The following is a 12,477-nucleotide window of genomic DNA, read 5'->3' on the forward strand; positions in this document are numbered from 1 at the left end:
CAGATACAAACTTAATCACCATTCAATAGGTCAATATTACTAAGGACATTAATAACATTAAATAACTTTAAATTAAAATTTGTAGGTTAATACAATTAATTAGGTAAGACAGCATTGAGCCTGCCCATTTTGTCGCATGAAAAAATAATATTTGAAATTATTTCATTGAAAAATAGAAATGTCAATTATTTTAGAATATCACAATATTATCGATATCGCAATTATCAACACCCATATCACATGTTTTTCCAAATATCATGCAGCCCTAATTTCAAGGACGCATATTAGCCTACTATTTTTGTTTCTCAACCGCCATGCACCTGTTTAAGTCAAATTAATTTAAAATCCTCATTTGCTAGCACGTGACTCATATGAATTTAAACTTGCATGTGTAAGCGAGCGAGACAACGATAAGATATAAAATGTAATGCTAAAAACACAAACGTTACCATCCTCTTCAGTTGTCACTTGTCTGTGTGGTGGTGGGGGAAGGGGGGGGGGTGGCGGGGGATGTTGGAGGCAATGCACTGTCACAGACACTCTTTCTAATGAGTTCGTCTCGCCCTCCAAACGTTCAATTCAACTCGGCCGCTGATACATTTATTAAAACAATATTAATGACACAGCGCCCGTTTAATACGATTTTTGCTTCTGTTGTTGTTGTTGGTTCTAAAGTGACTGTTTACCATAAGCAAGAGCAGCCGGCTAGTCTCTCTCTTCTCCTCTTTTATGAGCGAGCGAGCGAGCTCTATTGTGCCCCAGGCCAGGATCCCACACACACAAAAGTGAGGAGAGGAGCCAACAAAAATACAAGCCATGACTGACAACAATGCTTCACCTGCTCTAGTGCAACCACGCCAAGGACATGCATTCAACAACAAAAAAAGCTTATTCATCATCCTCTCCATCGAAAAATAAAATACGCCATATATTTAATAATCCAAAATGAATGATAAAGACGAATGATATTACGCAACGGGTTTGCATGCATCTTTGCACAGCCAATCAAGCCTAAAGGCCACACGCAGCAGCAACACACACAAAAAAACAAGAAGAATCACACGACGGCAGTGATTAGACTAAGATGCAAACAACATAACAAATATTTGATGCATGTCTTCCAACAATGCTGCAGACCAGCAGGGCTGTATATACCACCCCAGAGGGTTCCCTTGCTCTCTCTCTCTTTTGCACACTTCAAACACCACTATATGCTCATTGCTGGCCTGCATACCAATCTGAAGGGCTCTTTTTGTATTATTATTATTGTACTTGGGGGGAAACTATGAGTTCAGCAACGTATTGCAAAGGCGATGTCGTCAAGGGAGACTTCAACTCAATTACTGTTACCGTTCACAAAATAGCAACAACAAAAAAAGAACAAGCAGGCGTTTGAAGCAGTGAATAAAAATAAAAATACAGATGAAGCGTATCAAATATTTATTTTTTTCTGGGCAACAAAGGAATATAATACATTGACAGGCATTGGGAACTATTGCCAGCACGTGTCTATACAATAACAGCTAAAATCGCCTCCAATTTTGGGACATTATCGGACAGATCAAGATATTAGGTGGACCCCAATGTTTGGAACTTAAAAAAAAAAATTATTGCTTTATGGCGCTTCAAAGAGAACAGGAAGTGATTTCTGATTGGCACGACACATAAAATCTTGTATAAAAAATAGAAACACAAAAACAACACGTTCTCCTCAGGGTGTGAAATGAGCAAATAAACGGAATAAGGATGATATATAGAGAGAGAGAAGTGGAAGTTTATTTCTATTCAATTTGTTCACTTGCTTCAATGTCGCCTCAACATGCTACAAGAAGGCTGAATTGAAATATCCCAGAGAAATAAAATAAAAAAGACCCCAAACTTCTGTTTTTTTTTCTAAGAACCATTAAATCACATGAAGAACTAACCGAATATTAAAACCCACTAAAACAGGAGGCACCAGATAAATAATAAAATTAAAAAAAAGTTTCAACAGACGCACCATATTTACAATTCCCATTAAATTACACATAAATAAATATATACATACATGAACACTGATTCCCTTATATAACCGCGAATCGTGTTGAAATTCAAAAAAAAAAAAGTTCAAGTTGGTCGCTTGGACAGAGGAGAAGACAGTTTGAAGTGATGTCATGGAGCTCTGTTGAATTTCTCCAAGTTATTATTCACAATACTGATAGAAGAATTCGTCCATCTTTGGGCTTCTTCTTTTTTTTTTCTTTTTTTTTTGTCTCACAAAATTCAAAACGGGTCGCTGGATTTCAGTCCATTGCAGCTTGCAGCTCTTATACGAAAAAAAAGAAGAAGAAGGTGGTGGGAAAACATCAGACATCTTCTTTTTTGAGCAAACAGCTCTTCCACACCTGGAGCTGTTCTTTTCTTTCTTTCTTTTTATAACAATAAAAATAATAATAATAATAATAATAATACAGCTGCTGGAAGATTCTTGTGTCGTTTTCCCAGCGAATTAAAAAAAAAAGGGCGTCATTAAACAAAAGAAAGCATGATCAGCAAGTGGCACGACTTTATCAATAGTATTTATAATATTTATATTGGATGGGTGGGAGAGCCCAGACAAGAAGAGGTGGGGGCGGGGGGATTTGGCCCCTAAACGGAGGAGGGGACGTGGGGGGTATCACTTTCTGTGCTTCTCGTCTTTGTCGCCTTTAGTGCCGTTGTCTGAGTGACTGTTGGGGTTGTTGTTGAGGTACATTTTGTCCATGGCTTTGATGGCTTCGGTCAGATAGTTCTGCAGGGCCGTGACGGCCGCGCACAAGGCCGGCGTGCCGAAACCGTGCGAGATGAGGCTGAAGTGGGTCAAACAGCTCTGGATCCCTGGTTCGAGGATGGGCTGCGGCCGAGAGTTCCCCAACGGCGAGCGGTCCTGGGACAACAGGTCCGTGAACTCCTTGCACACTTGCCTGTGGAGACACCACCGCAAAGGGCCTGTTAGTATGCTAATTCGGGTCGCACGTTTCAGTATTTTTTGGGCTAAGTGACGATCACGTGACTTGTCAGTCAAGTGGTATGCACCTGCTCCATTAATGTATTTATTTATTTATTTTCTCGTATGTTTCTTTTTTGGTACACACACAAAAATGTCTGCATGCAAATGGTTAATGCGCCACACGATCACGTGACGTAGCAATTAAGTGGCCTAACAATCATATGATATGCTTGTTTTGATGTTGATTTAATTTCTGCTCCTTTTAAACTAAACTTTTCAATATATATTTGTGTGCGATTCTTGTCGACTAGAAAAATATATCTGATAGGTTACTATGATAATACATTTAATTGTAAGTAAATTAATATTTGTTGTTGTTTATTATTATTATTATCATTATCATCATCATCATCATCATTAATTTTATTATTATTATTATTATTATTATTAGTAGTAGTAGTATTATCATTATCATTAAGATCGTTTTCCTTCAAGTAAAATTACTACATAACCTATAAATTATGGATGCTCCATTTGAAATATTTTATGTTTTGCTGTTCAAAACACAATTTGAAAACGGTCTGTTCCATAAAATGAAAATGCATCATCACGTGACCTAGAAATTTTACATTTTGCTATTACTGTATGTAGTTTTTATTGTTATTGATTAATTTCACTGTGCTTTGCAATGCTCTTTGCACCCTAAAATCACAACAACAACAATATGGGCCAAATGAATTGCCCTGTAAATGCATGTGATTGTGTCCCAAATTGCATAAATGGGCTGGAAATGGTATGTTTATTTTTGCCATGTTTTTTTTCTCTAATATCTAATTTCAAGTGAAGCAACAGCTAATTTTTTTCACGTGGGCATACTATTTTGTTATCACAGTGCTGCTTATTTTGAGGAATTCAATGTAATACATTTTATATAGGCTAGCTTATACATGTTTCCACTAGTCAAACTATGCCCACTAAAATAAAATGCATAATGTGTGCAGCTGTTTCCTACAGATCATACATGTCAAGCCAAGCGCTCATTAAAGCAACTTACTTTGTAGCCAGTAGCATGTTTTTTCTTTGGACTTGTTCGTTTGGGTCGGAGTGCTGACGGTTTACATATTCAGCTACTGCCTTGGCTGGGAACTCGGTCTCACACACGTAACCAAAATCCCTGGCAAGATGCACCGCCTCGCCTGACAGGAGAGATGCAAGGGGAAGAGAAACAACATGAACTTGGATGCGTTTGCCTATTAATAAATATGGTGACATCAAATCCTACAGCAGTTCAAACGCTAATATGATCAAATTCAATCCAAAGTAGTAGCACCAGAGCAGCTTGATCAAAACACAACCCAGCCGAATAAATCATTTTAAAACACACAATGTACGACAACTATCTTATTTCCTGTAGATGCCGCGAGAAAGCCATAATGTGGAGGTGAACTATAACTGGCTTGAAATATAGACGGAGTCTCGCGCAAGGCCCCATGTCATCGATTAACCAATGAAAATCCAGAACCCATAGCATACAGGTAAGCAAAATTCATTAAAATCTCACGTTCTCTTCACATATTTAACTCGTTTTAATTCAATCAAACGCTAAGTCATTGTTTTTAATTTCCCGCAGCACTTCCTCATGCCCCAAAGCCTTTAAAAAAAACATGCGCCAATTAGCAAAACTGTAGTCAAGTATAACCTTAGTATTTTACTTAGTAAATTACAGTATTTTTGTTCTCTATTCTCATATACAATACAAACGAAACGATGAATATTGCATTAGTTTCTGTAACAATGATTAGCAGGGACCACTGGAGCATCACCTTTTACAAACTCGCAGTACACCGCTGAATAATGAGATCTGCACGGCAGCCGTGCAATTTGCTCAATAAACATATTCCCAAATAGGCTTCGCAGATACGCGGTGAATATTTGAACATGCAACACAGCTGCCACAAAAAAAGTGCCATTCAAACCAGACGTTATTAATGTTTTGAAGCAATAAATCAATTGACTTTTTGTCCACGTGGTGAAACGGCTCAGCGGCACCCAATAAACAAGCAGCACCCAATAATTAACACGACACACCGAGTCACCCCCTCCGCGCGTAAAAGTAGGCCAGCCGCGGACCTATAAGCGCGGGGCTGTTGCAAAGGCCACTGAAAAGCCACTAGAATTACCAGCGCGCACACACACACCCTTCATGCTTTATTACTTGCAAGGCAAAGTCGCTCCACATTACACGCATGAGCGCATATGCTGATTTCCAACACTGAGAGAGGAAAAAGGGGAAGGCTACAGAGGAAAAAAAACACAGCACCTGGCATCGCGTTATAAAACGTGATTTGCAGCACAGCTCGACTCACCTTCTACTAGTGACGTCAGCAAGGTGACGTTGGCTGCCTTGCGTCTGCCCGCAGGTAGATTCAAGCCGATTTTATCCAGCTTCTCCCTCAAGGATCTCCCGCCATTCTTAGATTTGGCCCTGGAACAATAATAGCAGTTATAAAAAAAAAAGAGGCACACGTTCAGTGTGGTGGAATTTTTAATCGGCAGTGTTAATTAAAAACCTACAGAGTTAAATGTATCACTTCAAAAGTGTCTGGTCCACACTAAATATATGGTTAAAACAATGCTTTTCGAAGTGTGTGTTTTTTTTAACACTGAGATGGAGTGAAACAACTCGTGTATGTTGATTTTCCATTATGTTTGTGTTTAGTGTTAAAATATTACACCATCTAGTGTTGTATTTGTTTACACTCAAAACGAGCTGCTTTCATTAACACTGAAATGTTATTAAATAATGGATGTGTTAAATTACCATGGCCAGAGTTGAAAATTACTGTTTTGCAGTCTCTTCTTTGAGTAAAAATGACTTCATGTGCCCAAACTCCTTTTGTTTGAATGTGCGGTGTTTCCTATAGTGATAAGTGGAGGAAAATGGCGCTGACTCGTCTCTCTCCAACTGGAGAAGTACAGGTGCGAAGGCGGAGCTTAATTATATCTCTGCAGTGTTACTCTAAAACTAGGTAATCAATAGTGTAAAATAACACCTTCTCTGGGCACCATTTCATTCTAAAAATGTTAAAATTACACTTCAGGAGTTAAAGCCAACTGCCAAAAATTTAACCCTGAAATTTTAACATTACAATTTGGCCAGAAATGGGTACCAAACCCATTTTTAGCGAATCACGTAAAGTCCAAAATATGTTAATGATCATCAAGCATTTCATTTATTCACACTTGTTCTAGATTAATGCTTGTTTTGTAATATTAAATGGAAAATGTGTCATGGCACTGCACTTTCAAATTTTGGGAAACCTGCCATCAATAAACCCCCAAAAATAAGCCCTTGTGTCTCACTGGAAGACAAATACTGTGCAAAAATGAATAAATAAAGCCCTAGTTAATAGGCAGCCCTATTACAGGCTGCAGCACTTCAGCAGACAGTTCACCAGAGACCAATGTTTTCGTGTGTAATGCCTTCAGTGGGCCTATAGAGCCGGGCTTGAAACAGCCTCCATTAATTTGAGAGAAGGGGAGAGAGACGGTGAAGTTAATATGGAATTTAACACACACCCCTCCTGCTTTAAATGCGGCAGCAAGGTGTCATGCTTGGTCGATTTTAATTATTCTTGGTACAGGGGAGAGAGCGCGAGAGAAAGAGAGCGAGAGATGGCCTATATGTACTGTATGGGAGGGAAAAAATTTATCATTTTTTTCTTCTCACCTCCTGAGCACGCCGCCCAGCAGTGAAGCGTTGAGGCACTCGGGTGGCGAGAGCCGTCTCTGCACCTCGGCCACCGTCACCTTGTACTTGGACGTGGAGCTGAGCAGGGACAGGCGACCCGGAACCGAGCAGAACACCTCGTTCGGGTTGACCACCCCGCCGAACAGGCCGTCCTTGTTGATGGGGATGCCGGAGAGGTTGTTCTTGGATAAAGACACCGGACCTAGAAGGGCCGAGGGAGGGACACGAGGGGGGGTGGAGGTTAGAGGTGGGAGGTTTGTGCTCAGTGAATTTCATGCAATGCAAATCCTTAACTAAATGAGATGGGAGGTTAGAGCAGCACATGTGTGTACTCTCAGTACAGCAGCGCCAAAAGAAAATCCTATTTTTTTACCACGGCCTAATTACGAACACATTTGCTCTTATAGACGAATGTAAAGGGTGTGATTTCGAGCCTAAAATGTATAAATAAAAAGGAGAAATCGGGTGGTTGATAAATGGGTGCTGCTCGACGTAACCAGAGACAAAGAGGGCCCGAGCGCGCTTTTGGATGGATCAGTTGTGACATTAATGGCTCAGGGGAGCCTAATAGAGACAATGGGAGTCAAACGAACTCTTGAGATTACACATTTAAGAGGCCAATTATCACGTTGCAGATACAGAGCGTGGAATGAAAACAATAGTAATAATAATACAGTATAAACATAAATAGGGTGATATCTGAAATTTGAAAACGCTGCTGGTGAGCTCCAATTTGTCCTGATAGAACGCATTAACATTTAAAAGACTCTCTCACACACATACAGAATATAAAGAACCATCATAATCCAACTAAACTGGCTTTAAACTCGATTTAAAAACGTATGCGATTATACCAAAGTGCGTTTTCACGCCCCTCTTTCCCCCTTTCCTCTCATCCTCCACGCAGCAGGCCCACAGTGCATGCATGCGCTCCATCCACCGTCACCGACTTCCATTTTGAGCATTTGGACCGTGCAGCGTGATTGCCGCTATATTGGCCTTCCACCAATCAGCGAATCCGCTGGCCATTAATACAGCGCCGGGTCCCACAAAGCCCACCAGCCCCACTCAAGTCATGATGTGAAACGCTGACAGTAAATTCCATCAGCGAGAAAGACGAAGAGGAGGAGGAAGGGGGAAAGGTGCAGCCCAGTTTGATGCACTTGGAAAGCATGTAATGAAAAATAGGCTAGCGCGTATTAGGATCAGTCAGGCATTACGGCATTGAGTTCTCTCAAGCAGAATGGTGTATGTATGTGTGTGTGTGCATGTGTGTGTGTAAACTTGCAGAAACACGCATGATCTATTTCGGAGGAAATTGCTTACCTTTTTTAATTACAGTCTGGTCGGGAATGTGAATTCCTTGATCCTCAACAGGCTGTGACAGAAATGCACAAAAAGGAGCACATTTAGGCACAAAGGCGTAAAACATATAACGCGATTACACAAACACGGATCATACCCGTTTATTATTACCGCACACCTTGCAATATTTTAATAAATACGTCTATTGTATTTTTTTAAGGAGTACAATATACTGCAAGACAATGTCAGACTTAAATAACGAAGCTGTGTCGCCCCATAATCCTGACCTAATTCCGCCCTCTCATCACACACACGCACAGACTCATAAAGCAACTTCAAATCTAGATTGAATAGTAATTACGACAGCAGCCTATTAAAGGCCTATGAACTAATTAGAAGATTTTCGGTGTTTGTTTTCGATTAAAGACCCCTCTCCGTGAGAATCAGGGTTACGAGCACGCGTTTTAGTCGGATTGGTTTATTTTATTATTAACATTTTCATAAAAAATAAAAACATTAGCGCATTTTTATAAGACAATGATCTTCATATTTGACAGCGATTTAAGCGTAGATTTGTATTTTTATATATATAAAAAATAGTTAAAATCCATTATCAAAAATGTAGACAATTTGTGGAAGTAATTATAATTTGATTTAAATGGAATAAGCGTGCAGTAAACATACACATTCATTATTTATTGATGTAATGATGATGTCGCAATTTTCAGTGCGCAATTACGACACCAATTTAGCACTTTTATAGAACAAATGAAGCTCACCTGGACATCTTCTAAAGAGTGAGGTATTCCATGGATTGAGATAGAGTCCGACAGTCCTGTGTCAATGCCGTGGCCCGACGGTAGGAGCACCTCCCTGCGGTAGTCCCGACACAGCTGGTGGGGCAAGCTGCGATGCTGGTGCAGCAGGCCGCTCTCCTGCCCTTGCCTCTGGCCGGGCCAGCCCGGGTGCTGCGGTTGCGGCTGGGCGTGCAAGGAGTTGAGGGAGTACGGGTCGTTGACGTGCGAGTAAGGGTCCTGAGACTGCGGGTAGATGGGCTGGTAGGGTGGGGGGAAGTACGGGGGCTGGAAGTCTGAGTTGGGCGTGTGGGAGAGCGGCGGCGCGCTCGTGTAGGGACTCTGACCCACGCCGCCCAGCTGAGGTAGCCTCGCCGTCCCGTTGCTGGTGCCGTCGTGGCGGTCCTGGGGAAGAGACGCGCACAATGAATACCCCACAAATTTTGCATTTATAATCACACGCTTTTGTCTCTTTACGCAATTAAGTGCACGAGTGGAACCTTTATTATTAATTCAAGCAAACCTTTCATCAATTATTTATCTAAATTGTTACACATTTTTGCGCACGCACTTCATGCCAAATAATTACTTTTGCACTAAATTCGTCAAATCTGACAAGCCAACTTACCATAGCGGAAAAACTGTGCACTAACATCTTAAAATGTGTTCCCAAAAAGATATTACAGCTCCAAAATCGTGTCTTTGAGTCGAGAGAAAGGGAATTACGGATAAAAATAAAAAATAAAAAATAAAAATATTTTTTTTCAATCCCCCCCAGGAAAAAAAAAGATCGCGATGGCCTCGCAGATCAGATATGTGCCCCAGCAAGAGAGCGATAATCCATTAGAAATAAGTTACATCCCCATTGCCCTTCATTTGGATCTTATAAAAATAAAATAAAAGTATGCAAGGATGTCGATGGATTTCAGGTTGGACCCCCCAAAAAAAGAAAAAAGTTGATCTTCTATTTTCTTCCCTGCTAGCACGGTGCTGCCGTCCCCTCGATCGAGCTCATATTAGCCGCTTTTTCGTCTTCCTCCCTCCTGGACTCCTATCAGAACCCGAGCATGGCGCACCAGCAGTGTCGGAACACTTCAATAATATATATATTATTTTTAAATCAAGGAGGGGTGGGGGGAAGCCAGAAAGAATAGTCGGAAGGGGTGCGTGGAGCGGAGGACGCAAGTCAGGGGCACAAAGTCTGCGCTTAAATGACGTCCATTGAAAGGAGGAATCAGAATATCTAATCAGAGAGAGAGAGGGGGGGAGAGCGAAGGGGGCAAGGAGGGAGTGGAGAGAGAGAGAACGTGTGAGAGACAAAAAGAGGGGCATTCACTCTCCTCTGACGAATCAGAACGAGTGGGTAGTGAAGCGAGGGGAGGGGACTTAAAAAGGTCCCAGGCCAAAGTAAAAAATAAAAATGTGGACGAGAAGAAAGAACGAAAAGTGCACCTTTGAAGACGACGACATGGCAGCTCGGACCAGCTCATTCCTGCCTCCAGACCTTTTGTTTTCCACCTCAGACTCTGACGGATCTTCCATGGAATTCCAATAAATCCACCAGGATCTCCCCCCAAAAAATGTTTTATCTACAATAAAGTCTTCTGAGACGACTCGCTCGCTCGCCCGGCTCAACTTTTTCCGCAAGACTAAACTCCCCTTTCCCGACACGTGACACATTTTAACATGGCCAAATCTCGCATGTTTTTTTGCGATAGTTGCCATAAAGGAAAAACAATACAACTATACAGCCACAACGTGAAGGCAAAGCTTATTTTTTATTTATTATTATTATTATTATTATCATTATTATTATTCGTTTCCCATGACGCGCTACCTGTCCTGTCAAGGCGAGCGTGCTTTAAAAACACGTCCAACTGGCTTCTCCACTCCCAAACAAGTCCCTGATAATACTGCCTAACTTGTCTATGGCCACAACAGCAGCCGCCACTTAATCACATACAGTCATATAGGCTACACACACACCAGCAGCAACAGCAGCAGCGTGATCTCACGAAACACAATTTCACCAGAAGTCCAAATATTTCTTCCAATTCGATCCAGTGGTCGGTGCACTGACATTCTATTTTTATCAGCTGTCATTTAAAATTGGGGGTATATTTTGAAATTGCAATATTCCAAAATACACTTTTAATAAAGTTAAATGTGAGGCAGTATTTAAAAAAATTGTTGTTTAAAAATATAGCAATATAAATGGGAGTTATAAATATCGTACACAATGTATTTTTGTTATTGTACAATGATAATACAATTATTATCATCATTATTATTTTATTATTATTATTATAGTCTAGTAGTATTGTTGATTTACACAGTCTATTGTTTTCACTAGGCAAAAAAATGACACAATTCAATAGCATTACAAGTTCCCTAAAATCTATTAACACTTCTGTGGTGTTAGTTTTACATGTATACAAATCAATCCAAATTAAATAAAAGAGGAACCCCTTACCTCGCAATCTTCATATTTAATGTTATCAGTTAATTTCCAGAGCATTTTCATGGGATGCTGAGGTGACTATTGAGTCAAGGTGTCTCCCAGTTTTTGCACTCAGTCAAGTGTGCTCCCCGCTTCGCTCCAAAACTACTTTTTAGTCAAGCTCGCGCGAGCTCGCCTGCTTTTGCCTTGGCTCGTCTTGCGCTCTGAGGTCTCCCTCTAATGGTGAAAGTGGAGGGCTGGAGTTGGAGTCTGGAATAACGACTGGCACAGGGCCTCATTAGCATATCAACAGCCGTTTGATTCACGCATACACATGCGCACGCTTACGATACAAATGGACATTGCACATGTATAGAAACAAAAATGCACATGGGATTAAAACAAAATTTAAGGGGGGCATTGTAGCAAGGATGGGGGGTTTCAATAAAAAATAAAGTTGTCAAAGCAGCATGTCTATGCAAATATAATTCCGCCCCATTTTGTTGTCAACCTTTCTTTTTCAAACTGTTATTTTAATCTAATTGAGAGCGCAGACCTTGTGAGGCTATTCTTGCACTGTTATGGTAAAAAGAGTGAAGCATTCCAGGCGGCTCTACAGGTCCATTGACTACCTGTGACGGTTATTTTTTGGGGAGGGTGGGTGTCAATAATTAACACAACAACATGCTCTCGTTTCATGTGAATGAGAGGCTAAAGGCAGCCTGGCTCGGCCCTGTCGCCGGCCCCCATGCGCCCTCACCTCATAGGGCCGTAGGCAGACAGGTCGCCAATCTCTCTCTGCAAGGCGTTGGCCCCTCTGTTTTAAATTTGGATTAACATTTTTTGGGTGGACGAGACCCCCCTGCCCCACTATCTTTTAGTTGTTATTAATGAGACGGGGCGCAACGAAACTGGCTGACAATGACAGCATGTGAGTGTATTTTTCAGATTTGAAAGTTACACCATCAAAATTAAGTAATTTGCCTTCTAAAAACTGGAATTGTAAAATACCATTATGTGCAAGCAGAATTAAATATTGACTAATATGGGTCCCAATATAAATCTTTTGGTCAAAACACACACGTTAGCCACACTTAAAGTCAAGCTCAAACAGTTGCAAAATATATATCAATAACATTTGAAGCCCATAAACAACATTTGACAGTCACAATCGTAGAGATGTATCTAACAAGTCGACACTTGTGACACTTTTTGCCCA

The 12,477-nt window shown here is 40.8% G+C and overlaps 1 protein-coding gene across 5 annotated transcripts; it reads right to left on the reverse strand.

Annotated features, from left to right (window-relative positions):
• Positions 1–1,425: 1,425 nt before the first annotated feature.
• tfap2a (transcription factor AP-2 alpha) lies at positions 1,426–11,446 on the reverse strand. Of its 5 annotated transcripts, none has more exons than XM_086066357.1 (8): positions 11,292–11,446; positions 9,447–9,473; positions 8,804–9,223; positions 8,046–8,097; positions 6,699–6,921; positions 5,335–5,453; positions 4,023–4,164; positions 1,426–2,942 (listed from the first exon to the last, which is right to left on the reverse strand). In XM_086066357.1, the coding sequence occupies exons 1-8, from the start codon at positions 11,340–11,342 to the stop codon at positions 2,657–2,659; spliced, it is 1,320 nt and encodes a 439-aa protein (XP_085922483.1). In that variant the 5' UTR covers positions 11,343–11,446; the 3' UTR covers positions 1,426–2,656. The 5 variants fall into 5 exon arrangements, with proteins under 5 accessions (XP_085922483.1, XP_085922482.1, XP_085922480.1 ...); XM_086066356.1 differs by lacking the exon at positions 11,292–11,446 and adding an exon at positions 10,271–10,666; XM_086066354.1 differs by lacking the exon at positions 9,447–9,473 and having other exon boundaries at positions 11,292–11,445.
• Between the last annotated feature and the right edge of the window lie 1,031 nt (positions 11,447–12,477).

This window comes from Leptonotus elevatus, chromosome 21, assembly GCF_054856555.1.
Source record: "Leptonotus elevatus isolate MCC_2025b chromosome 21, RoL_Lele_1.0, whole genome shotgun sequence".
In the NCBI taxonomy this organism is placed as follows: domain Eukaryota; kingdom Metazoa; phylum Chordata; class Actinopteri; order Syngnathiformes; family Syngnathidae; genus Leptonotus; species Leptonotus elevatus.